Source organism: Eurosta solidaginis, chromosome 4 (assembly GCF_040869045.1).
Source record: "Eurosta solidaginis isolate ZX-2024a chromosome 4, ASM4086904v1, whole genome shotgun sequence".
NCBI lineage: Eukaryota > Metazoa > Arthropoda > Insecta > Diptera > Tephritidae > Eurosta > Eurosta solidaginis.
Window position 1 is genome coordinate 75,055,831 of NC_090322.1, and position 26,017 is coordinate 75,081,847.

A 26,017-nucleotide genomic window follows, 5' to 3' on the forward strand; every position below is an offset into this window, starting at 1 on the left:
TTGTTTTTTAAGATCTCAAGGATTTTATTTATGTTGGCATTCTAAAATTGTTTATGGCTAATATTTAGTACTTTTTCGGTTAAGTTGGATGCCGTGTTGACTTTGTATTTGAACGGTTGGGCTGACAGAAAATTTATGAGGCGCCCCGATGATGTTGGTTTCGTATACCAATCTAATACTAATTCCTTTTCCATTCTGTGGATTCTTATGTATAGAAAGGGAATATTGCCGTTCTGCTCTATTTCAGTGAATTTTAGTTTGCTATGGTATTTATTTATGTGTCTAATATAATGTTCAAATCGTTTCTTTTAATTATTGAAAAGATGTCATACACGTATTTGACTATAAATTGTATGTTAATGTTATATTTTTTGTTTAAGTTCAGACATAGACTCATTCAGTAAGTCATCCATGACTATGTCGGCTATGATTGGGGATTACCCATAGGCATACCAAACGTTTGTGAATATAGTTTTTCATTGAACATAAGGTAATTGTTATCTTTCAGGCAAAAGTCTAATATTTGCTTGAATTTTGGTCTAGGTATACCGGATATTTGGCCGGCTATCTTTTAACATAGTACAGTTGTTTATATGCCCCTCAAAAATCAGAAATAGCTGCTAAAAAATAGTACACAATTATAATTTTGCTGTTTTTCAGTAAGTAATTCGAAAAAAAAAAGAATGAAAACATTTAAATTAAAAAAATAATTGATAATGAAATACTTATATGTAGCTTCAAAGCATAATAAAATACTCAAGTTCTTTTTTCTGCTGACGACGCCAGCTTGTATCAATTCAAATTACATTTGAAGTAAAAAAGAATACATTTATTTTGTTTGCTTTGCATATTTTCTGCTGCTGAAATTTTTTTCAAATATATGTATGAACCATGGTATAAAAAAGAAGGTAGTTCCACTCAAAATTTTTTGACGTATTTGGGGATTTTTGAAGTTTCATAAAGTTTGTTGCTTTGCTAGAAGCGTTGCCATACCGTTACGGTTTAAAGCGAAATTGTGGTTTTTCGGGATGGAAATTTCCTTCAGGATGAAACCGCAATGATTATCTGATACAATAATAATATGCTTTAGCACGATTTATGTGCATACATATCAATTGAGAATACAGTAAAACATGCAATTTTATTAAAAAATAGTGGATTATGACTCATATATTGGTTAATGACCTCATATCTTTATGGCAGCTTGACCCCTAGACAGAAAAAAACAGCATGGCCCTATAATCATGCCTCTACAGTGGATATTTCTCAAGGCATGTTGAGAAAAAGTGTACATCCAAAGTCTGCAGTGAGTGGTAGGTGTTTAATTTGTTACGTTTGTGTGACGCCACATCCATGTCAATATCAAAAGGGCACAGAACGTGTATAGGCGGGGCTTGCCCCAAGGTGACCCCTGGTACAACGGACAAACGAACTCTCATAACTAGTGGCTAACCTGCGGAGCTACAGGGCAATATTCTCCCTAAAAAATGGTTTAACAATTCCCTCCTCAAGCTCTGCGCTAGAATTATACAATAAATAAAAAATTTGGGCTTGTAGCCAATTTATCACCATTCAGTTTCATAAAAATTGCGTTTAAGTATGATAAACTCTTTAGAAATCGCGGTGTCGGTTTATAAGGACTTCCTTGGGGCAATCAATTGAAACACGTGTATGTATGTTTTGTCAACATGCAATTTTCAGGAGCTCCAAAAACTCATTAAAAACCTTGTTTTGTAGGCTGATATTTCGTATTAAAATATTTCCAACGCATGCGGCCCCTTTGTTTTTCTTTTTTATTTAAAATAACCATGAAAGTAATATGAAATCCATCAAAATTAGAAAAATTCGTAACATTTTTCAATCTGGTAGCTTGTTTTTGGTGAAATTGTTATTAAAATAAAAAAATAAATAAATGTAAGGCGCGATAACCTCCGAACAGATCTAAGGCCGAGCTTCTCTTCCCATTTGCGTCGTAGGTAGGTAGGTTGAACTGGCCGGTCCATGAGGACCTCACATAGACTGACATAGGCATGTGACGCCAGAAGGCAGTGTCCAGTCAGAATACCCGTCATGAGTCTACAGTCCTCTCTTTTTAATGATAGGAGCAACTGTGTTAGTCTAAGGTTGTAAGACCTACACATAATCTTCGACACTTTACAGCCCCGCGCTTGAACCTACGCCTTTCCCGCTTGGTCGATCATGTGCACCTCTCGACTTCGCTTAATCTCGCCCAATCTAATTGGGACATATACGGAGCAAGCTTCAAGGGATGTGCCCTTTTTAGCTAGTTCGTCCGCTTTTTCATTCCCATCTATTCCCATATGCCCTGGGACCCAATATAGATGTATGCTTCTCCCTGTCCCGATTCACTCCAGAGACTGCTTACACTCTAACACGCATTTAGATGCTGTGCTATGCGAGATTATTGCCTTAATTGCTGCTTGACTGTCAATATAAAAGTTAACACGGTTGCAGCTTTGGTTACGGCTAATATTTCCGCTTGGAAAACGCTACAGTAATCCGGCAGCCTGTAGGATCTGCTTATTTCCGGATCAGCGCAGTATACCGCAGACCCTACTCCTTCCACTACTTTGGAACCATCGATGTACACATGTATCGCCTCGTCCGCCATTTGCGCACCCTTGCGCAAACCGTCCACCTCTATTGTGGCCTTAAGATCTCCCTCGAAGCGCAGATAGGGAATCATGTAGTCTGTTCGTCTTGTGATTGATGACGCTATACTACTATGGCCATATGGTCGGCGCTCAAGCTGCTCCGAAGCACCGAGCCTGGTTGCGGTCGTTAACGCTTTGTTCTTTGCTACCAGGTCTACAGGTGAGATGTGCAAAATGGCATACAGTGCAGCCGTCGGGGTTGTTTTCAGGGCTCCCGTAATGCTAAGCATCGATAGTCTGCATACCCCCTCTAATTTTTTGAGGTATGTTGTTTTTTGTGTGGCTTTCCACCAAACAAGAACTCCATAGTATAGAATAGGGCTTACAATCGCTGTAAAAACCCAATGAGAAATAGAGGGCGATAGGCCCCACGTGCACCCAGCATTCTTTTACAAGCATAGTGTGCCGTTGAGGCCTTCTTGACCCTCTCCTCCACGTTGAGCTTCCATGACAGCTTACTGTCTAGGATGATTCCTAAATATTTTGTGCAAGGTTTCTCATGAAAGGTCACCCCTCCTAACTTAGGCCTGGTCCAATTTGGGACCTTGTACCTCTTTGTAAACAAGACCATATCCGTCTTCTCCGCATTGACTTTCAACCCGACATTAGATGCCCAAGTATGAATATCGCGAAGCGCCCGATCCATCAAAGAACTAATCGTTGGAAGGCACTTTCCACTTATGACAATTGCAACGTCATCTGCGTAAGCCGTAAGTTTTACGGGTCCCTCATCGAATTGCCTGAGCAGTTGGTTGATGACCAGCGTCCACAGCAGAGGTGATAGCACCCCTCCCTGCGGCGTGCCCCTGTCCACTGATTTCGTGGCCTCGTACCATCCCCATTGTGATGTAATCTTTCTGCAATTTAACATGCAGCCGATCCATCTGATTAAGGCAGGATGTACTTTAATGTAATTAAGACCATCCATAATCGCCCATTTTGCAACATTATTGAAAGACCCGGCAATGTCCAAGAAGACTCCTAGAGCATACTCCTTATATTCCAGGGATTTCTCTATGCTTATTACCACCCTATGCAATGCGGTGTCTACCGACTTGCCTTTGGTGTACGCATGATGTGTTGTGGAGAGCAGCTTTTCATCCACGTTGGAATTTATGTACACATCTATCAGCCTCTCAAAGGTTTTGAGCAGAAATGATGTTAAGCTAATGGGTCTATAGTCTTTGGGATACACGTGACCGATCTTCCCCGACTTTGGTAGAAACGCTACACGAGCAGTTCTCCAAGAGTGCGGTACATGATTCAGTCGTATGCACCCATCGAATATTATTTTAAGGCATTCCACGACCTCCCTACTTGAGACTTGTAGCATGGCCGGGAATATACCATCTGGGCCCGGCGATTTAAACTTAGAAAACGTCTTCACTGCCCACTCGATCTTGGTATCGGTCACCAAGCTCGGCACTACTAGCTCCGTGATCGAAGTGTGAGTGATGTCTGCTGGCTCCTCTAAACCGTCTCCCGATGGGAAATGTGTATCGAGAAGCACCTCAAGGGATTCCTCACTATTACGTGACCATTCCCCGTTCTCTTTCTTTATTAGTCCCTGGACTATGTTTCCCTTTGCTAGGACTTTTTTTCAACCGTGCTGTTTCGCTGGAGCACTCTATGTCCGTACAGAAACTTTTCCACGAGTTTCTCTTCGCCCTGGTAATTTCACGCTTGTAGATCCTCAGTAGATCCCTGTACTCGTCCCGACACGCTTCGCTTTCCGCGGTCTTTGCGAGCTTAAACATTTCTTTTACCTGTCTTCTTAGAAGACTCAGCTCATTGCTCCACCATGGCGGCTTTGCTTTTCCTCTGAATATTCTTAGAGGGCAAGCTTTGTTATACGCAGTCATAAGCGTCCTTGTTAGGAATTCATTCGACTCCTCCAGTTCCTCTACATTAGCAACCTCTTTGGGTTGTCCCAGTTTTGTTTCTACATGTTCCTGGAATTTAGTCCAGTTCGTTGACCTAGGGTTTCTAAAGGTTCCTCCCTTCTCTACCCTCTTTAGGGGGATGTTGAAGCTGATATACGCATGGTCGGAGAAGGATGGTGTATCAAGAACCATCCAATCATACCTAGATATATCACGCTGTTGTTGTTGTTGTAGCAATGCTCGCCCCACCTAATAGCCGCGACCGATCACAAATTGTCATCAATATCCTCTAACGGGAGTCCAAGGAAACTTGCCGTTTCAACAGGGGTGGACCACAAGGAAAGTGGTGTTAGAGGCGTTGGTTCCACATTACAAATGAAGAGATGGTTGGTGTCATGTGGGGACACGTTGCAAGCGGGGCATACATTTTGTATGTCGTGGTTGATTCTGGATAGGTAAGAGTTTAACCTGTTACAGTATCCAGAACGAAGTTGAGCAAGAGTGACACGCGTTTCCCTGGGGAGTATGCGTTCCTCTTCCGCAAGTTTTAGATAATTTTCGTCAAGCACTGGATTCACCGGGAAATTCCCGGCATAAAGGTCCGACGCCTGTTTATGGAGTTCACCAAGGACCTGCTTGTGTTTTTTCACTTCATACGGCTGGGTTCTCAGGTGCCGTATTTCCTCAAAATGCTTACGGAGATGACTCCTTAAGCCCCTAGGCGGTGCTGGTTCATCAATCAGATGTCTGTTGGGATGCCCAGGTTTCTGAGTATTCAACAGGAACTGTTTGGTCAGCATCTCATTTCTCTCCCTGATGGGGAGTATTCTCGCCTCATTATGCAGATGGTGTTCTGGGGACATAAGAAGACAGCCCGTGGCGATTCTTAGAGCAGTATTTTGGCAGGCCTGTAGTTTCTTCCAGTGGGTGATTTTTAGGCTTGGCGACCATATGGGTGACGCGTAGCACGTAATCGGCTGGCTAATTGCTTTGTATGTAGTCATGAGCGTTTCTTTATCTTTTCCCCAAGTACTGCCAGCGAGGGATTTGAGGATTTTGTTATGGCTCTGAATTCTCGGAACAATTGCGGCTGCGTGCTCACCAAAATTTAGACCCTGATCAAACGTCACACCCAAGATTTTGGGGTGTAGGACAGTCGGTAGCGTAGTGCCATGACGTGTATGTTCAAAATGGTCGACATTTGGGGCGTCCATGTTGTAAATAAGGTCGCGGAAGATTTATTCGGTGATAATGCCAGGTTTCGCGAGGCGAAAAAACTGGAGAGATCAGGGAGGTAGCCGTTTATTTTATTGTATAGCGCATCGATCTTTGGGCCTGGGCCTGTGGCCATTATTGTGCAGTCATCGGCGTAGGAAACGATTGTGACTCCTTCCGGTGGTGAAGGTAGCTTAGATATGTAGAAATTAAACAAAAGTGGGGATAGGCCACCACCCTGTGGCATCCCTTGTTTAATTCTCCTTGGTTTTGATGCTTCGTTTCTAAATTGCACCGATGCCTGCCGACCACCCAGATAATTTGCGGTCCACCTTTTAAGACATGGGGGAAGGGTAGACCCTTCCAGGTCTTGCAGTAACGAGCCATGGTTGACCGTATCAAAAGCTTTTGATAGGTCTAGCGCTACGAGTACTGTTCTATGGTGGGGGTTTTGATTTAAACCGCAATTTATCTGGGTGCTAATGGCATTTAGCGCGGAGGTAGTGCTATGGAGTTTTCTGAAGCCATGCTGATGGGAGGCTAGTTGCAAATTTGCTTGGAAATAAGGGAGCAAAATGGCTTCGAGCGTCTTTGCTACTGGCGATAGGAGAGATATCGGACGATACGACTCTCTTATGTTAGCTGGTTTACCAGGCTTTAGTAGCGGGACCACCTTGGCCATTCTCCATTTCTCGGGTATGACAAAGGTGGAAAGAGACAGGTTGAAGACCTGCGCTAAATATTTGAAACCCTCTTTCCCTAGGCTTTTAAGCATCGGCATGGCTATGCCGTCTGGGCCCACTGCTTTGGATGGTTTAGCGCGACCAATGGCGTCCTCAACCTCTTTAGCGGTGGTGGTGATTGGTGACGCGCTGAATTTGTGTTTATGTGCGTGTCTGTTGGCCCTCCGTCTAACTTTGTCGACCGTAGAATGCATAATATATTGTCGGCAGAAAGCGCTCGCGCATTTTTTCGCATCCGACAGCACTTTGTCGCCAAAGGCGATGGAAACTTTGTCTTTGTGCTTAGTCGGATTCGATAGGGACTTTACGGTGGACCAAAGTTTACCCACACCGGTAGAGAGGTTACAACCTCTTAGGTGCTCCTCCCATTTCGCCCGCTTGTGTTCATCCACAAGCAATCTGATGCGTTGGTTTATATCCCTTATTTGGGGGTCACCTGGATCAAGCTGCCTTATAAGGTCACGTTCTCTCGCTAAGTTTGCGGCCTCCGCCGGGAAGTGGGGCCGGATTTCGGGAATTCTCCCGGCAGGAATGCAACGTGCCGAGGCGGATTCAATGACCTTGCGGAAGGCACGCTCCCCTTGGCGGGCATCAGTCGGGATAGGGAGGGCAGCAAAGAGGTTGTCTGTAAAGGATTTATATTCTTCCCACTTTCCTTTTTTAAAGTTTATGAAAGTGCGTTTTTCGGTGACGATGAAGTCGGCGGTACGCTCGAGCGAAACAAGTATAGGCAGGTGGTCGGATGCCAATGATACCATCGGCTGCCAGTTGACGCAGTTTACGAGTTCTGCACTCACGATTGAGATATATGGCGAACTGTGACAGCTTCCTACCATACGTGTGGGGGCGTCTCCGTTTATTGTGCAGAACGTCGTTTCTTCTATTTGATCCGCCAACATCTCGCCCCAACTGTCCGACCGCAAATTTGAGTGCCATAGATCATGATGGGCATTGAAGTCGTCTAAAATAATGCGGTTGTCCCTGCGGTCGATGCCAGGATCAAATATGTGATATTGCAAAGAGTGGTGTATTATAAACGCGAGGCCGCCTCCATTTCCGCTCTCGCGATCTTTTCTGTGGACATTATACCCAGAGCAGGTCTGCAATGCAGATCGTGCTGTGAGTTTAGTCTCTTGAATCGCAGCAATGCGGATGTTGTGCCGCTTCATGAAATTGACTATCTCCGTAATCTTCCCAGTTAGTCCATTACAGTTTAACTGCAGAATTCTGAAGTGCATGAGGGGAGACGTCGCCACTCTGGGGGTAAGTGACGGGTGACTACGCCTGGGTTGAGGAAGGCCAGGACGCAATTGCTGTTGTGGCCCTGGGACTGGGCGTCCTTGGGCAAGCATTGGGGTACCCGGATGATTTGGTTTGCGACCTGGCAACATGGCGCGATGAAACCCGTCGAGAGGTTGCCGTCGCGGAGACCAGAACATCTAGGAAAGTGGCACCACCCAAGGCAGGAGCTGCATTGGGCGGATGTCGCAAACATATATATTCTGTGCTGGCAAACGGTGCAAACGGAGGTAGGGACTAAGAGTCTGGTTCCCTGACCTCCACGATTGCTGCCGGGGGGGGGGGGGGGGGGGGGGAGAAGACGGGGGCAGGGGCTGTTGCTCAGCATTGCTTCCGACTCTACTACGAAGATTGTAGTTGTGAGTGTTAGCAGCTGTTTGAGTTGTTGGCGCCGTAAGGCGCGAGCAGCAGCGGGTACTTGTTGTGGCTTGCTGAGCAGCGGGGCTGCTGGAAGGTAATGGGGGGGGGGGGGGGGGGGCGCTTAGACGTAGACTACGGGGCGCCCTTGGGCGTGAACAGCAAGGAGCCACAAAAGATTTATAAAAGTTACGTGGACGTCGGGTTTTGGGATCAAGCCCAGAACAACCTGTCCGATGCAACCATCCCTTACACGAGACACACTGAACAGAGTATGACCGTCCTAAAAAGATTCTTTTCCGGCAGATGCAGCAAAACCATTTCTCAGGACCGGGGTCAGGAGACGGACCCGGATTGGATTCGATACCTTCCCAGAGCAAGAGAATATGGAGCAGTCCTGCTGCAAGGAGCTGCTGGGAGGATGACAATTTGTGGGAGGGACGAAACAAATTAAATGGGGTTACACTGAAATGACAGACCTTGGTCGGGAAAAATCCCGAGTCGCTCCGGTACATAGAACCGACTGCCTTGGGAAGCGTTCAGTATGGCATAAGTTGTTGGGGTGGGGCATCGTTTAATAAAATGCAGCCCCTTCTAGTTAGTCAGAAATACGATATCCGAAAAATCTGCAATGTTAATCGATTTCACCACTCCATGGAGCTTTTTACAAAACTTGGAATTCTGCCGAGAAGACACATATATTACAGACATTAAAAATATGTTTCATTCGATGCGGTTATTTACATAGCCTATCTTCGGATAATTATAATCTGAGGGCAAACACCCACGACCTAGTTGTCATTCCTGCATATCGTACAACTCATTACAGTAACTTTTTCACAATCGTCTCTTGTAAGCTTTTCAATGCCCTGCCTGCCAATATACGTCTCACAAGAAATTTGCACAAGTTTTTAAAAATGTAAAATCGTATCTACTCGAGCTATCATATAACGATATCAAAGTTTTGTTGGACCCTAGTATTTAATTTGACTTTGGATCTGTAAATATTGCATAATACATATTTATATTATAATCGCATATCTAAGTGCCATTTTCACCCCACATACGAGTTATACTCAGTTGAGCAGAGCTCACAGAGTATATTAACTTTGATTGGATAACGGTTGGTTGTACAGGTATAAAGGACTTCCATATATCACAATCATCAGTATCGAAAAAAATTTGATTGAGCCATGTCCGTCCGTCCGTCTGTCCGTTAACACGATAACTTGAGTAAATTTTGAGGTATCTTGATGAAATTTGGTATATAGGTTCCTGGGCACTCATCTCAGATAGCTATTTAAAATGAACGATATCGGACTATACCCACGTCCGCTTTTTCGATATCGAAAATTTCGAAAAACCGAAAAAGTGCGATAATTCATTACCAAAGATGGATAAGGCGATGAAACTTGGTAGGTGAGTTGAACTTATGACGCAGAATAGAAAATTAGTAAAATTTTGGACAATGGGCGTGGCACCGCCCACTTTAAAAAGAAGGTAATTTAAAAGTTTTGCAAGCTGTAATATGGCAGTCGTTAAAAATATCATGATGAAATTTGGCAAAAACGTTACTCCTATTACTATATGTATGCTTAATAAAAATTAGCAAAGTCGGAGAAAGACCACGCCCAATTAAAAAAAAAATTTTTTAAAGTCAAATTTTAACAAAAAATTTAATATCTTTACAGTATATAAGTAAATTATGTCAACATACGACTCCAGTGCAATAAAATACTAAAATAAAAGAAAATTTCAAAATGGGCGTGGCTCCGCCCTCTTTCATTTAATTTATCTAGGATACTTTTAATGCCATAAGTCGAACAAAAATTTACCAATCTTTGTGAAATTTGTAGGGGCTTAGATTCTAGGACGATAATTGTTTTCTGTGAAAAAGGGCGGAATTGGTTGAAGCCACGCTCAGATTTTATACACAGTCGACCGTATGTCCTTCCGCTCGGCCGTTAACACGATAACTTGAGCAAAAATCGATATATCTTTACTAAACTCAGTCCACGTATTTATCTGAGCTCACTTTGTAAATAAAAATAAATGTAAGGCGCGATAACCTCCGAAGAGATCTAAGGCCGAGCTTCTCTTCCAATTTGCGTCGTGCTCCTCTTGATTTTTTCCTACAAATTGGCCGGACGGGACCTACATGTTTTATGCCGACTCCGAACGGCATATGCAAGGCAGACGAGTTTTCACTGAGAGCTTTTCATGGCAGAAATACAATCGGAGCGCTTGCCAGACACTGCCGAGGTGCGACCCCGCTTAGAAAAATTTTCTTCTAATTGAAAAATCTTATTTCTAAAATTTTGATGTTGCTTTGCCCGGGAGTTGAACCCAGGGCATACGGTGTGATAGGCGGAGCACGCTACCATCACACCACGGTGGCCGCCACTCTGTATTGGTGTAAAAAATGGCCGAAATCCGCCTATGACCACGCCCACTTTTTCGATATCGAAAGTTACGAAAATTTAAAAAAATGCCATAATTCTATACCAAATACGAAAAAAAGGGATGAAACATGGTAATTGGATTAGTTTATGACGCAAAATATAACTTTAGAAAAAAACTTTGCAAAATGGGTGTGACACCTACCATATTAAGTAGAAGAAAATGAAAAAGTTCTGCAGGGCGAAATCAAAAGCCCTTGGAATCTGGCAGGAATACTGTTCGTGGTATTATATATATAAATAAATTAGCGGTACCTGCCAGATGATGTTCTGGGTCACCCTGGTCCACATTTTGGTCAATATCTCGAAAACGCCTTCACATATACAACTACCACCACTCCCTTTTAAAGTACTCATTAACACCTTTCATTTGATACCCATATCGTACAAACAAATTCTAGAGTCACCCCTTGTCCACTTTTATAGCGATATCTCGAAAAGGCGTCCACCTATAGAACTAAGGCCCACGCCCTTTTAAAATACCCATTGGCACCTTTCATTTGATACCCATATCGTACAAACAAATTCTAGAGTCACGCTGGTCCACTTTTATGGCGATATCTCGAAAAGGCGTCCACCTATAGAACTAAGGCCCACTCCCTTTTAAAATACTCATTAAAACCTTTTGTACAAACGCATTCTAGATTCACTCCTGGTCCGCCTTTATGGCGATATCCGTAAATGGCGTCCACCCATAGAACTATGGCCTACTCCCTCTTAAGATACTCTTTAATACCTTCCATTTGATACACATGTCATACAAACACATTCCAGGGTTACCCTAGGTTCGACCAACTTGTATTTTTTTCAACTCAGTCTATGCATCAAGTGTTGGAAATATAGCAAACTGGTCTAACTTACTTAACTTTTTCTTTAAAATTTTGAATTTGATCTAAGACCCTGTACTTTTTGAATGTATTTTCTTAAACTTTCTACAAACTTTTCACGTGTAATTATAACGTTTTGGTATGGAGCTTCTTAAACAAAAATATAAAAATTATGTAAAATCAAATAAAGTTGACATAGAATTATGGTGAAATTACTTGAAATTGAATTGAAAAATAGGGTTTTCCACACCACCCGGAAGTTCCGCGTTGGCGCGCTACCGAAGTTAGTTTTGGGAGCTCGGTTCCTCAGTAGGCCTATATAACCCATATACATATATCGCCCATTTACTTCAATAGTGTCATAATTCAAAAAACACGAACTTTTAGTTAAAAACGAAGAAATTTGCTAAAGGAATTTTGCCTATTTCACGCCACCCGTTTAATTTTGTATAAATACATATATAATATGTAAGTGTGACACAAAACAAAAATTTCGAGTAGAATAGGGGATACCTTCATAAAAAATAAAATAAAAATATAAAAAAATTATGTAATGAGAAAGAAAGCAGAGTTTGCTAAAAAATATTTAATTAAAGAAAAGAATAAAGTACTTAAATTGCGAAAAAATTAAGTGAAGTGAACAAACAGTTCCATATAAAAACGCAATAAGTGCACTTAGAATTTTTCCGGGGTTTGATGTGATCATTGTGGAAATATGAAGATTCTAATGTTCGGATATTTAATGTTGGGATTCCCACACCATTTCATGAATATATATGACCATATCTACCATAAAATATCGTCTGTGAAAAATACGATACTAAGATATAACAAAGCAGAATAAATTACAAAGAAAAGAAAAACAAACAAAAACATTAAAGTTATTCACGTAAACATATTTACTAAAATAAAATTGATTTCATAACTTTAAGCGACATAAAAAAAAATTAGGGTTGTGGGATCTAAGCATCCGGTTAATGGATATATAATGCAACAAAGTTAGCCTAATAATAAATATAGTGGGTAATATACTGACTATGCACGCTATGATGCCGGTTGCCGTTTTGACCTAAAATCAAAGACGTTTTTGGGACGTTTTTTTGTTTCGTTTCATATACAACGTGAAATTTGCCGATTCAGTCAAGTTGCAGTTAAATAATAATGGTAAGCGGCTACAATGGGGAACCATATTTGTATGTAGGTGAAACATTTGTGCTTTCGAATTTAGCGAGTATACATAAAATTTGAAATTCACATTAGAAAAGTTAGAGAATTGTTCCCAAAGGCGGCGCGCTTGTGCATAAAGGTTTAGGTCTTTGAAATTCGCATTAGAAAACTTAGATAATTGTTCCCAAAGATGGCGCGCTTGTGCACGAAAATAACTTACGATATTTGTATGAATTGTTCGAAATTACAAAAAACTTTTCCTATTAATTATAAACAAATAGAGTAATATTTGTTAACAAAAATAGGCCTATGCATTGCGGTTGATCAATACGAATCGATTCATATAACTTTTATATGATTTTACGTATGCTAAGTATGCGAAACAGCCTGTCAATTGATTGTATGGAAATTTTGTTAGCGTATTAATATATAGTTAGTGGGTAATATACTGACTATGCACGCTATGATGCCGGTTGCCGTTTTGACCTAAAATCAAAGACGTTTTTGGGACGTTTTTTTGATTCGTTTAATATACAACGTGAAATTTTCCGATTCAGTCAAGTTGCAGTTAAATAATAATAAACCAATTTGAAATAAGAGAATATATAATAAAATAAAAAAAGAACTAAAATAAATTAGCATAAAAGGCAATATAAAAAATGTAATGTTATATTTTTGTAACTTTTTTTTCGTTCAGTATAAGACGTACTTTATCTAAAATGAGGATTAAATCTGCAAATTTAGAAACATTTTCGGGCAAATTTGCCATTAATTGTTATAAAAAAATTAGTTAGTTTCAACTAAAGTTAACTCATTATTTGTGATTTCATGTTTTTTTGAAAACAACTAAAATAAAAAACAAAGAATCTGTTAAATAAAGACTTATGTATTTACGTTTAAGTGAAATTTGCCACAAAAAATGGGCCGGTCAAAAATTAATTCTATTTGAGATTTTTTGGTACGCTACAAATTATTTTGGAACAATTTTTTAGGATTTTGGTAGAGACTATTATAGGTAAGCGGCTACAATGGGGAACCATATTTGTATGTAGGTGAAACATTTGTGCTTTCGAATTTAGCGAGTATACATAAAATTTGAAATTCACATTAGAAAAGTTAGACAATTGTTCCCAAAGACGGCGCGCTTGTGGATAAAGGTTTAGGTCTTTGAAATTCGCATTAGAAAACTTAGATAATTGTTCCCAAAGATGGCGCGCTTGTGCACGAAAATAACTTACGATATTTGTATGAATTGTTCGAAATTACAAAAAACTTTTTCTATTAATTATAAACAAATAGAGTAATATTTGTTAACAAAAATAGGCCTATGCATTGCGGTTGATCAATACGAATCGATTCATATAACTTTTATATGATTTTACGTATGCTAAGTATGCGAAACAGCCTGTCAATTGATTGTATGGAAATTTTGTTAGCGTATTAATATATAGATGATGTTAATTTTAAGTTGAAATGTTACATTGTAAGAAAAGAATGAATGAATAAATCTAAATCTAAATCTAAAATCTAAACATAAAAAACGGTCATTTAAATTATATAAAAAATGAGGATTAAGCAGGCATTACTTACAATAGACGTGTTTTTTTATACACGCGTATACGTTTACGTTTGCACGTATAAAAAACGCCTATCCTCGCTTAGATAATGCTTAGGAGACCCATCTAGCGGCAGTGGTTAAATAAGTAGCTACAGCCACAGGGTGTACTGAAAAGCGGAGACACAACCCTCTGATGGCCATAAGGTATAACATATAGTAAAACATATAATCAGTTGCGATGAATTGTGGACACACATAGAATTAGTGTAGAGGGTGAAACATATACACATATTTCAGTTACATCTGAGTATAATGCGTATTGAAATTTAGTAGTACACATTTTATGCGCAGCAATTTCAGATGTGTATTTAAAGTTTGACGCTTAGCAGTCCATATAAAGTTTAAGCGTATAGACGTTTACGTGTAAAAAAAAACACGGCTAATATTCCATTCTGGGTCAGAAATACAAAAGAACAGAATTTAACAAAAAGTTATACAAAGATTATATATGTATACTAGCTTTACCAGGCGCACATTGTAACGCCCGAGATCGAATGGATGTTGCGTTCTTTTTTCTGTTTTGTTTGTTGATAATTTAATTTATTGTTCTGTAAATTGAATTGAATTTTGTACGCATATTTGGTGAAATTTTCTGTTAAAACATTTTATTCTTGTATCTTATTGTATCTTATTTTATATTATTGTATTGCTTTTACCGCTGATGTTTGTTGCTTTGATTACATTCCGAAGAAGCATGACTGGTGAGCCAATTTTCAAAGTTGATATATGCGCAGGCATTCCTTTTGGTTCTAAGGGGTATAGAAATTCATTTGGATAATTCACAATTTTATCTTCATCTGTAACTGTGTCGACCGATTTATATTTCGTCACTTCACCAGGAAATCGATTTTGAAAGCGATCATTAATTTTGTTAACATGATCATTTTTGGGAGCTAAGATAGTTCTTTCGAATAGCCATAAAAACAAAAACATTTAAATTTAAAATTCTTAATTCTGAAATATGAAAAACTTTCGTCTTGATCGAAGGAACCTCGAGCCAAAATGATCGAAGTATAGCAAACACGTTTTCAGGGAACACACACACAGAATTTGATTTTTATAGAAGATGTAGATAGACTGAAGCTAAACAATTTTTTTAACAGCGGCAGATTACTAAACGCCCAAAAGGCATAACAGCTAAACTCAGCAATGCAGTCAAACTTTAGGCGTTAAAATAACTTAAGTTTGTACGGCAGCCATAGTTTTTCCCCATTCCACATTTTACTGGAGGTTTTAGGACTTGACGTCACATAGCTCCTTACCAATTTTAATTATCCTACCATTACGACATCCAGATATATGCAGTATACTTAATATATTCCATTTGTATGGGAGGTGCCACACCCCCTTTTTCCCAATTCCATATTTTCTTGGTGGTGTTAAGGATTGACCTCAAATAACTCCTTACTGAATTTCAATGTTCTGGCATGTATACCTTCAAAGTTATACAGTACCAAAGAGTCCATTTGAATGGGAGGTTCCACGCCCCCTTTTTCCCAATTCCGCATATTTTTGGTGGTGTTAGGGATTGACCTCATATAACTCCTTACTGAATTTCAATGTTCTAGAATGTATACCTTCAAAGTTATGCAGTACCAAAGATTGCATTTGAATGGGAGGTTCCACGCCCCCTTTTTCCCAATTCCGCCTTTTCTTGGTGGTGTTAGGGATTGACCTCATATAACTCCTTACTGAATTTCAATGTTCTGGCATGTATACCTTCAAAGTTATGCATTACTAAAGATACCATTTGTATGGGAGGTGCCACGCCCCTTTTTCCAAATTCCGCATTTTCTTGGTGGTGTTAGGGATTGACCTCATATAACTTCTCATTGAATTTCAATGTTCTGGCATGTATACCTTCAAAGTTATGCAGTACCAAATATTCCATTTGTATGGGTGGTGCCACGCCCCTTTTATATATCGAAATTATTTTTAGCCTAAAACCTTCCCGTTGATCGAAGGAACCCATAACCAAAATTTGGTGATGATTGATGTGTGGGAAATACGTTTCCATAGCGAACACACACACACACAGAATTTGATTTATATATATACTAGCAGACCCGTCAGACGTTGTTCTGCCCTAAATTTGGTCTATCTCCATATATTTTAATAAACTGCCCCCCCCCCCCCCCCCCCCCCTCTCCGTCCACACTTTTCTTTTATTCACTCCTCTCTCCGTATTTTCGCTTCATCTATCTCTATTTTCGTCTCACTCTATCTCTTTCTCAGTCTCCTTCTCCTTCCGTCTTTTCTCTTCTCTAAAGTTTTTCCCATTCTTCTTCGTCCCTTATTACCAGGCAAATCGAATAGGATTGGTCTGATTATCTCCAACAAAAAGCTATTTTATAGTTATGTAAACTGTAAACATAAAGTTCAAGGGTTTCCTTTAACCATGGAGTATCAAGATTATCCATCAAGCGAAAACCTTAGTAATTCAAAATTCTTTGTAAAGGTTAATCAACTGTCAGCAGTTTGCTGGAATTCCCAAAGCTTGTATCAAATGGATTTCGATACGGCATGCACGTTATTTACATAAGGGTTTGAATTGCTTACTGTAATAGTAAAATTTATAAATTTTTGGGATTACCAGCAACAAGTTTTCTGTCAGCTCGGACATTTTTTTACAGTTCATATCATGATACAAAAAATGGAGGTAGTTCCATTTGGTGTGACGTTAGCCACTTGAATTTTGCGGGGATAGTAACAATTTCACCAAAAACAAGCTACCAGATTGAAAAATGTTACTAATTTTTCTAATTTTGATGGATTTCATATTACATTCATTTTATATTATTATTTTAAATAAAAAAGAAAAAAATGAGCCGCATGCGTTGGATATATTTTAATACGAAGTATCAGCCTAGAAAAGAAGGTTTTTTATGAGATTTTGGAGCTCCCGAAAATTGCATGTTGACAAAACATACATACACGTGTTTCAATTGATTGCCCAAAGGAGGTCCTTATAAACCAACGCCGCGATTTCTAAAGAGTTTATCATACTTCAACGCAATTTTTATGAAATTGAATGGTGATAAATTGGCTACAAGCCCACATTTTTTATTTATTGTATAATTCAAGTGTAGAGCTTGCGGATATCGGTTAATAAATCGACTCAGTCTAGTGTTTACTTAGTAGGTATACAAAAACTTATTTTTCGATTCACCCTATCTCGAGTTAGGCGATCGTCACTTAATTTAATTTAATTTAATTTATTTGGATTAAAGTCGACACAGACACAATGCGGTCGACTACTAAGATATATAAAACATAAAATTAATGTTAGATTTAAAAATATTTAAATTCAACCATACATAGGAAAGAAAGTACAAAATATCAGGCCAGACGTGACAGTATTGAATTATGCAACTCGGAAAACGAACATTCAAAACTGATGCAGTTATACAAGTTGTTGTAGTGCGAACACCAACTTCGCAGTGGATTATTTTTGGCAAAATTTTGCCGGCAAAGTGGTAAATAAAAAGGCACAAAGTGCCTGGACGTTCTACCAGGAACAGCAAAATTTAGTCGACTAACAAGATCAGATGAGTCGATCTCGCCCATAATGAGCTTGTGAATGAACATTACCCCGAGTAAAGTTCTTCGATTTTCTAAAGTTGGCAGATTTATAAGGAGAAGCCTATTTCTATATGGTGGCAAATGCACACTAGAATCCCAGTTAAGACCACGTAGTGCAAATATAATGAATTGCTTCTGTACTGACTCAATACGCTTTATAAAGTTTTGATACCCTGGGCACCAGACACACGAACAATACTCTAAGATTGGTCGTACCAACGATGTGTAGAGGGTCTTAGTCAGATACGGATCATTAAACTCCTTAGCCCATCGCTTCACAAAACCGAGTATACCCGTTGCTTTGCTTACCATTGATGAAATATGCGTATTAAAAGTCAGTTTAGGATCAAAAAGAACGCCTAGATCACTTACGACAGATATACGCTCCAAAGGGGTGCTGTTTAACGTATACGATGTCAAACTTGGCTTCACTCGGTGAAATGTCATTAGTTTGCACTTCGAGCAATTCAAAACTAGTAAATTTGCAGTACACCAACATTGAAATGAGTCCAAGTCTGCCTGAAGAAACTCCACACGGGAAGACTCCGAAGGCAAGTATGAGTAACAAAGTTTAACATCATCCGCATACATAAGAGTTCGGGAATGCATGATAGTTTGTGGTAAGTCATTTATAAACAAGGTAAAAAGTAACGGACCCAAATGACTACCCTGAGGCACACCAGACGTTACATCAAACAACCTAGAAAGGCTGTTTTTAAACAAAACTTGTTGAGTCCGATTCGTGAGATAGCTTTCGAGCCATGCAAGTAAATGCTTCGGAAATCCAAGTAAATCAAGTTTGTAAACTAAAAGCTCATGATTGACAGAGTCAAACGCTTTACTGAAGTCGGTATAGATCACATCCGTTTGCCGTTTGTTTAAAAATCCATCCATTACAAAAGAAGTAAACTCTAGCAAGTTGGTAGTAGTTGATCTACGCGGCACAAACCCATGCTGGCAGGGCGATAATATGGAGCTACACATGTGTTGAAGTTGACATGTAATTATTCGCTGAAATGTTTTGGGAATAGCTGAAAGCTTAGCTTATGACCACAGATTTTTCAAGTAGATTAAAATTGTAATCGCTGGACGGATTTAGCAGATTTAACGCGTTTAAAAGTCCGAATTAATTATTAAAGGGAAAACGGTTTAAAACGGAATAGTTACGAACGGTTCATTCTGCTGTACAACGATCCAATCCAAATTAAATTCGTACAAACTATCAGCAGTAGAAAAAATATGACAGTACATTGACACGAAATTCAATAAAGAAAATTATATGCTAAGTTCTTATGATCTATAAAATATTTCAAAGTATAAGTACATATGATAAAGTATCTCATCAACAATATTCCCACCCCCGTGAAGCAACTGGATTCACCAATTACAAGAAATGTCCAGAACGGCCAACTTAGACACAGCTCGCCGTTTAACTCCTGTATTCGTTCGTATTCTGAGAGGATTCGTCCGCTGGCACCACTTCACGCGACGTGTCAATGTGGGAAGATACTCGGATATCCAGCGCTTCCAGAAATGGTCGCGGAGTTGACGAGCAATACGCCATTGTTGACGCATTGAGAAGGTATCAGTTGAAACTCCGGATGCACATGGTGTCTGTGCGGTATTAGCCGATCCCAATAAGAAATCGTTTGGCGTTAACGGCTGCTCCTGATTCGCATCTACAGGCAAGTGTGTGAGAGGGCGGGAATTGACAACATTTTCCGCCTCAATCAAGAAACAGTTGAAAGTATGTTCCTTTGGCTTGACTTCTTTCATTGTTTGTTGCAAAACTTTCTTGACCGACTGAACCATACGCTCCCATGCTCCTCCTTCGGCCGGATTGTGAGGCGAATTGAAATACCACTCGACACCTCGTTTCGATAACTCACTTTGTATTCGATTGCATTCGAAGACTTCGTCGAAACGTTTGGCTTCGTTGTTGGTGCCAACGAAGTTTTTTCCGTTGTCGGATCGTAGACGTTGTGGCACTCTCGGCGATTTATAAAATTTCGAATGACGGTTATACAAGAGTCGGTGCTTAAATCGTGAGCAATCTCTAAATGCACCGCGCGTATGGTAAGGCATGTGAAAAGAGCCACCCATCTCTTTTCTGTACTGCGCCGAACCGTCACGGAAACAGGACCGAAAAAGTCGAGGCCTGTGTATGTGAACGGCCTGACGTATGGCGTCAATCTGTCTATGGGAAGTGGTCCCATCAGCGGGTTGATCGGGGCAGCTTTTCGGAGACGGCACACTTGGCAATTGGCTATAACGCTTCGTAGAAGGGTTCTCAATCGTGGTACCCAATAGACACGGCGTACGGAACATATGGTAGCTTCAATGTTTTGATGCCCCATAAGCATGTGGTGATTCAGCACTACCAATTTTGTAAATGTGTGTATAGGCGGAAATATTATGGGGTGTCTAACGTCCATTGGCAACCAACTGGTAGCATCAATACGACCTTGTACTCGCAGGATTCCTTTTTCGTCTAGATATGGCGACAGTTGTACCAGAGAGCTTTGGTGTGATATACTCTGCCCATCACGAATTTGTTGAATCTCGGTATTGAATGCCACGTTTTAGACGATACGACATAAAAGGTGTTTCGCTGCTTCCAGATCACTGGCAGTCAATCCGTAGCAGTTACTCAAAATTGGAACTTAGCGTCGACATCTTTTAGAAAATAGGATTACCCAGGCTGTGGTTCTTATCAACCTGCTGAGAGACGAAAAACGATCAAAATTTATGAAGTCACAACTTATGATGCTCAAAGTGTATTGTGATCGCATCTCCTCATCTGGTTGATCGAGTTCAATAGCAGAAATGTCTTCGGATGGCCAGGTATTCTCAGGCTGGCGCAGGAAAATCGGACCATTAACCCAACGACTTGTCGTGGAAAACTCAATTTTGTTGTTGGTACGTGTAGCTTCGTCGGCCACATTATCGGCAGTAGGGATCCATTGCCAATTGGATACTTTAGTGGAGGCAAGAATCTCTGAAATCCTATGTTGCACGAATGGTTTGTATCTTCGGTGTTTGCTTCGTATCCAATTTATGACGGTTTTGGAGTCACTCCAGAGGACGCACTTGTCGATGGTTACGCTGTGCTCCTCGATCACTGTTTGCATAAGTCGTGTTCCCAATATAGCAGCTTGCAGTTCTAGTCGCGGCACCGTGAGAGGCTTGAGTGGTGCGCACTTGAATTTAGCGCTGATGAAACTAACTCCAACTTCTTCCCAGGCATTTGTATACCTCCAATAGGCAACAGCAGCAAATGCGTTCTCACTTGCATCCACAAAAATGTCGGGCAACGGCTCGTCCCAGCAGGCTTCTTGACGCCACGCCTCACGCATGAGAAGCTTTGCGCCAATTACGAAATACGCGATAAATCCGAGTGGGCCAAAACTGACATGACCACACTTAGTAGTTCCCTCTTGGTAGGTCGTCTCTTTCCTTCAAGTACGATCTCACTGACATTGTGGAACTTCAAGTTAAATTTGAAACAGTCTAAATTTGGCTGCCAGTACAGACCCAGCACCTTTTCTAATGCTAGACCTTCCTTCTTTACGAGAATTTTTGTGACATCAACGCCATCCAAAGCAGCGAGAACTTCCGATGAGGTAGACGTGAAGTTGCGGAGCTCGAAACCGGCATCCATGTGTATGGACTTCACTTGGCTTGAAACTGCGATAGCTGTTTCTGTCGTGTCAAAACTGTCGACGAAATCATCAACGTAATGGTACTCCAAAATGGCTTCAACTGCACGGGCTGTGCATGGATTTTCATTGCGATGTTCCAAGGCGTTTCGAATTTTGACGTAATGCGCAACACATGGCGAGCACGCCGCTCCAAACGTCATCACACACATTTCATACGTGTCTGGTTGTCTATCGAGGTCACCATCTCTCCACAGGAACTTCTGGGATCGTCTGTCTTCTGGACGTACCAACACCTGGTGAAACATTTCCTTTATATCACCGCAAACGCCCACCGCTCCTTCACGGAAATGGAAAAGAATTGATGGCAACGGTCTGTATTCTTGAGGACCTTTCAGCAAACAATGATTTAACGAAACACCTTTAACTTCAGCGGCAGCGTCAAAAACAATTCTTAACTTGTTTGGTTTGTTAGGCGGCGGAAAGTGTGGTAGATACAGGTGCGCGGTGTTCTGAAATTTTCTTCAGGATGTTCAAGCTTACGTGCATAACCTTTTTCGACGTAAGATTCAATCATGAGTGTGTATGCTGCGGCCAAGTTAGGTTCGCGGTTCATTCGTTTCTCCACGCTTACTAGTCTCCTTAATGCCATATCATAACTGTCTGACAGATGCATGTTGTCGTCTTTCCACAGTAGTGCCGTTTCAAACCTTACACCAACACGGCGGGTCGTCGACTGCAACATGCTCCTTGCGCGTATATCTTCGTCACTTTCAATACGCTTCGCAGCTCGCACACCGAAACTTTCAGTGTCGAAGAAGTCGGCTACCATCTTGTGGAGATATTCATCAGTCTTGCTATTCATCAAAAGGCATGTAGATGACTTAGGTGTAGTGTTGTTTGATGACCCAAACACTACCCAACCCAATTCTGTATTGGCGGCATACGGACCTTTCTTACGTATCGCAAAGGTTTGGGATGCAATACCCAAGTGACAATTGTCAATTCCTATAAGTAGTCTCGGCACTATACTGGATTGTGGCTGCAGTGGTAATGGCGCACTTGTTCTTCATCGCACATTAAGTCGGAACGACTAAGACTTTGTGATGGCAATTGAAGATTCTTGACAATTCTTCAATTTGTGTTTCTTTGACATACCTGCACCACTGACACTAATATTAACCAAAGAAGTTGGTTCTTGTATGGCATGGCCACCAAACCACTGAACGTTGACGTGGTGCGGCTGTCCGTGTATTTCCAGCTCGTCAGCTAATGTTTTGTCAAGCATGGTGACAGACGAGCCTTCATCCAATTGGGGCATACGTGTTCACATGTCGTTGCTTGCCGTATACCGTGACTGGCATAATACGAAAGAGCAGCTTACCTTCTTTTGAATCCGCGGCACAACTAAGCACTGAAGCTGATGGATCATTGGGCTGATGATTTACTTATGCTGGCGGCACTGGTTTTGGCGGCGATGGCTGAGTTGATGTGGATTGAATGGCCTGACGATGATGATTGCACTGGCGAATGAACAGGCTGGGATTAATGCAGCAATTTGTTGTGCATTCGATTGCATCTATTGATGCCACAAACCTTTCGTTGTCTGCAGTCACGTGAGGAGTGACCTGCATTAAGGCAGGCAAAACATAAGTGATGAAATTTCACTTCGGCCCACCTCTTGGCCACTGATGCGTCGAGAAGACGTTTACACTCGTATGATTTGCTGACCCTGGCAAACTGGGCATTTGCGTTGTTGTTGCTTTTCGTCTACTTGTAGTAGCACTCGGCGTTTTGTGTCACGTCCAGGAAACTGGCTTTCGTCCGGAATGGAACAAATGACATCGGCAAATGATGTCAACCAATCACTAAAATGTACTGTTGTAGCTCGCGGTTGCACGGTGACTGCATACCGGCCCCATTCGATACGCTTACTCATTGGGAGTTTAGAGATTAAGTCGTCCAGCAACATTGGGTTGGCTAGATGGTGGTCGGCGTTGGCGGATTGCAAAAATGCGCAAATATTTTTGACCTTTATTGCAAAAGGAACGAGCTTACCCAAGGCTGTCTCCGAGATCGGCACGATCTCCTTCACTTTTTGCAATTGGCTTCGAATGAGCTGCTCCGGGCGTCCAAATCGACTCTTGAGTTGATTTATAATGCAGTCAACGTTGTTGGGGTGAATAAGTAGAGATTCAACCATCTCGCGTGCGTCACCCTTGAGGCACTTTTGTAGCCGTTGGTTGTTATCAAAATACCTTAACGTTGACTCGACAAAGGCTGTATAAAAAACCGGCCACCCTTCTGGACGGCCACTAAACTCTGGCAAATCTAATAACTTCCGCGGTATGTATGCGGATGATGATGTGGTTGGGGCTGTATAAAATTGTGTATTGGCATTAGGCGGCGGCATAGATACATTGGGCAAAAATGATGTGTTCATATTGTTGGCTGACGATACTAAACGAAAGGCAGTAGGTTGCGAGTAAAGGTCATAACGAGTTTCGGTATATAGTTGGCCTTGAGTTGGCATTGAACTTATGCCATGAAACGAATCAGCATATAGTCGGCTTTGAGTTATTGGCTGTGAGTTGACATCGTAACGAATTCCAGGATAGAGTTGACTTGTAAGAGTATGTGCACTTGTCAACGGAGCTGGCATTGACTGCGGTATCGCTTTTCAATTTTTGCCACGAGGAAGGTGCTTTCTGGCATGTCCAATCTAAGAAGTCTGTCCTAAGTAATATTCCAAAGATCGGGACCTAGTACCGAACCCTGGGCTGCTCCATGTATTATTTTTAATTTTTTTTGACCATCAGTGGTTTCATAATCATATCCTGCTCTGGAACTTGGCTTTTTTATTTCTATTATACATATAATTGGGCACTGTTTTTTTCTTCATAACAGGCGATAATTTGTAAAAAGAAATTATCAAAATAAATGATATGTTCCGTTGGTACTGTTGGTAATTTTGTTAGTAATCGGTTGATGCATTAACAAATCCATTCTTTACTAGAATCTATTCAGCTGGAACATTTCAACAAACTAGGCCAGCATTGATGCTGGAAAAAATTGAAAATAGTAGCATCGAGTTTCATAACCGCAGTGGCGAATTTCATAATGCAATGAAAAATTTTAAAGACTAAAAAATTGGACTTTCACCCCCATAATTATCTTGGGACTTTTCAACAAAATAGGTCAACATTGATGTTGGAAAAAATTTGGAAATAGTAGCATCGAATTTCATAACCGGTCCTTAGATTTACAACGCAGCCGCATACATTTGCGATGAAACATTTTAAATTACTTGTTTTTTATGTTACTTGTAAGTCATATTTTCCTTTGACTCAAAAAAATCTTTTGAAATGAAATTAATATTTGTGGAATTTTACAAATACTTTATATAATAATTATGTATCTTATTATGATATGAGAACCTCCAAATCCAAAAATTGAGAAAACGTTATCAAAAAATGTAAAGTTTCAATATAAACCTAATTTTTAATGGGAATTTCAAGTAAGTAAGACCTATATTTTTTATGAACAGTCTGGAAGATATTGTAAACTAGAACATAATTACATCAAAATCCGAAACAAAAAAATGTAGGTGCACTTATTGCGTTTTGATAAGGAACTTCTCATATATATTTCGTTATCCCTACCTTTAAGTGATAAAATTTTATCTTATTCACTTGTTAAGGAGAGATTAATTAAAGTTTGAAACCAAGCCGAGTCCAAATATCCCACTCGTCTACTTGGAATCTGGTTTTGTGAAACGATAAAGTGAAAAAAGTTTCATTCGTTTTTGTATGACTTTTCAGGACAAAAATTCTCTCCAAGTAAATGCTTCCTCAATTCGAAACAAGCTGAGTAACCTGTGCTAGATTTAAATAAGTCGAGTTAAACCGAAATTTCGTCCACCGTCCATATTTCCCATTAATTTAAAGTTGTGTCTTTTCAATTCTTAACAAATTGTTTCGTAAATAAAATTTAATTTTAGGTATCTTCTTCGTGCAGTTCAGTTTATGTTGACGGTTCTGAGATAAGGGGATCGTCTAATGCTTCAGTTGTCGTAAAATATGGATCGTATACTGGATTAGCGAAATTCACTGTATGGATGCCAGAATTTCCCTTAGAAGTTTACGTAGCGGACTTTAGATTGTCACAAATCAAAGGATGGAAGGTAGTTGACGACAGCACCATTTTGTAAGTATAAATTTTATGTCATACGCATTTTTCTTACTTACTACGGTTCGCCCAGTGGTTGAAATTCAACCACTGCAGTTTTCACTAATTACACCACATACATAGAACAATAGTACACCATAATCTTCCCTTTCTTTTCCTTTATTTTACTTTCCTTTCCTTTCCATTCCTTTCCTTGCCCTTCATTTCTATTCCTTTCCTTTGTTTGCTTTCCTTTCTTTTCATTTCATTTCCTTTTCTTTCTTCGCTTTCTGACTTGACTATTTTTATTTTATTGATTTTTCTTTCTCATGTTACTTACATTTTTTTGCTTTTTATTTTATTTAG

The 26,017-nt window shown here is 40.3% G+C and overlaps 1 protein-coding gene across 10 annotated transcripts in view; it reads left to right on the forward strand.

The window, feature by feature from the left end:
• The window catches only part of dtn (transmembrane protein 132C dtn), a 597,671-nt gene that overhangs the window by 310,194 nt on the left and 261,460 nt on the right, over nucleotides 1-26,017 (forward strand). For all 10 annotated transcript variants that reach the window (XM_067782100.1, XM_067782098.1, XM_067782099.1 and 7 more), the window contains exon 7: nucleotides 25,485-25,690. In XM_067782100.1, coding sequence (XP_067638201.1) covers nucleotides 25,485-25,690 — 206 coding nt within the window. The remainder of the gene's footprint in view (nucleotides 1-25,484; nucleotides 25,691-26,017) is intronic.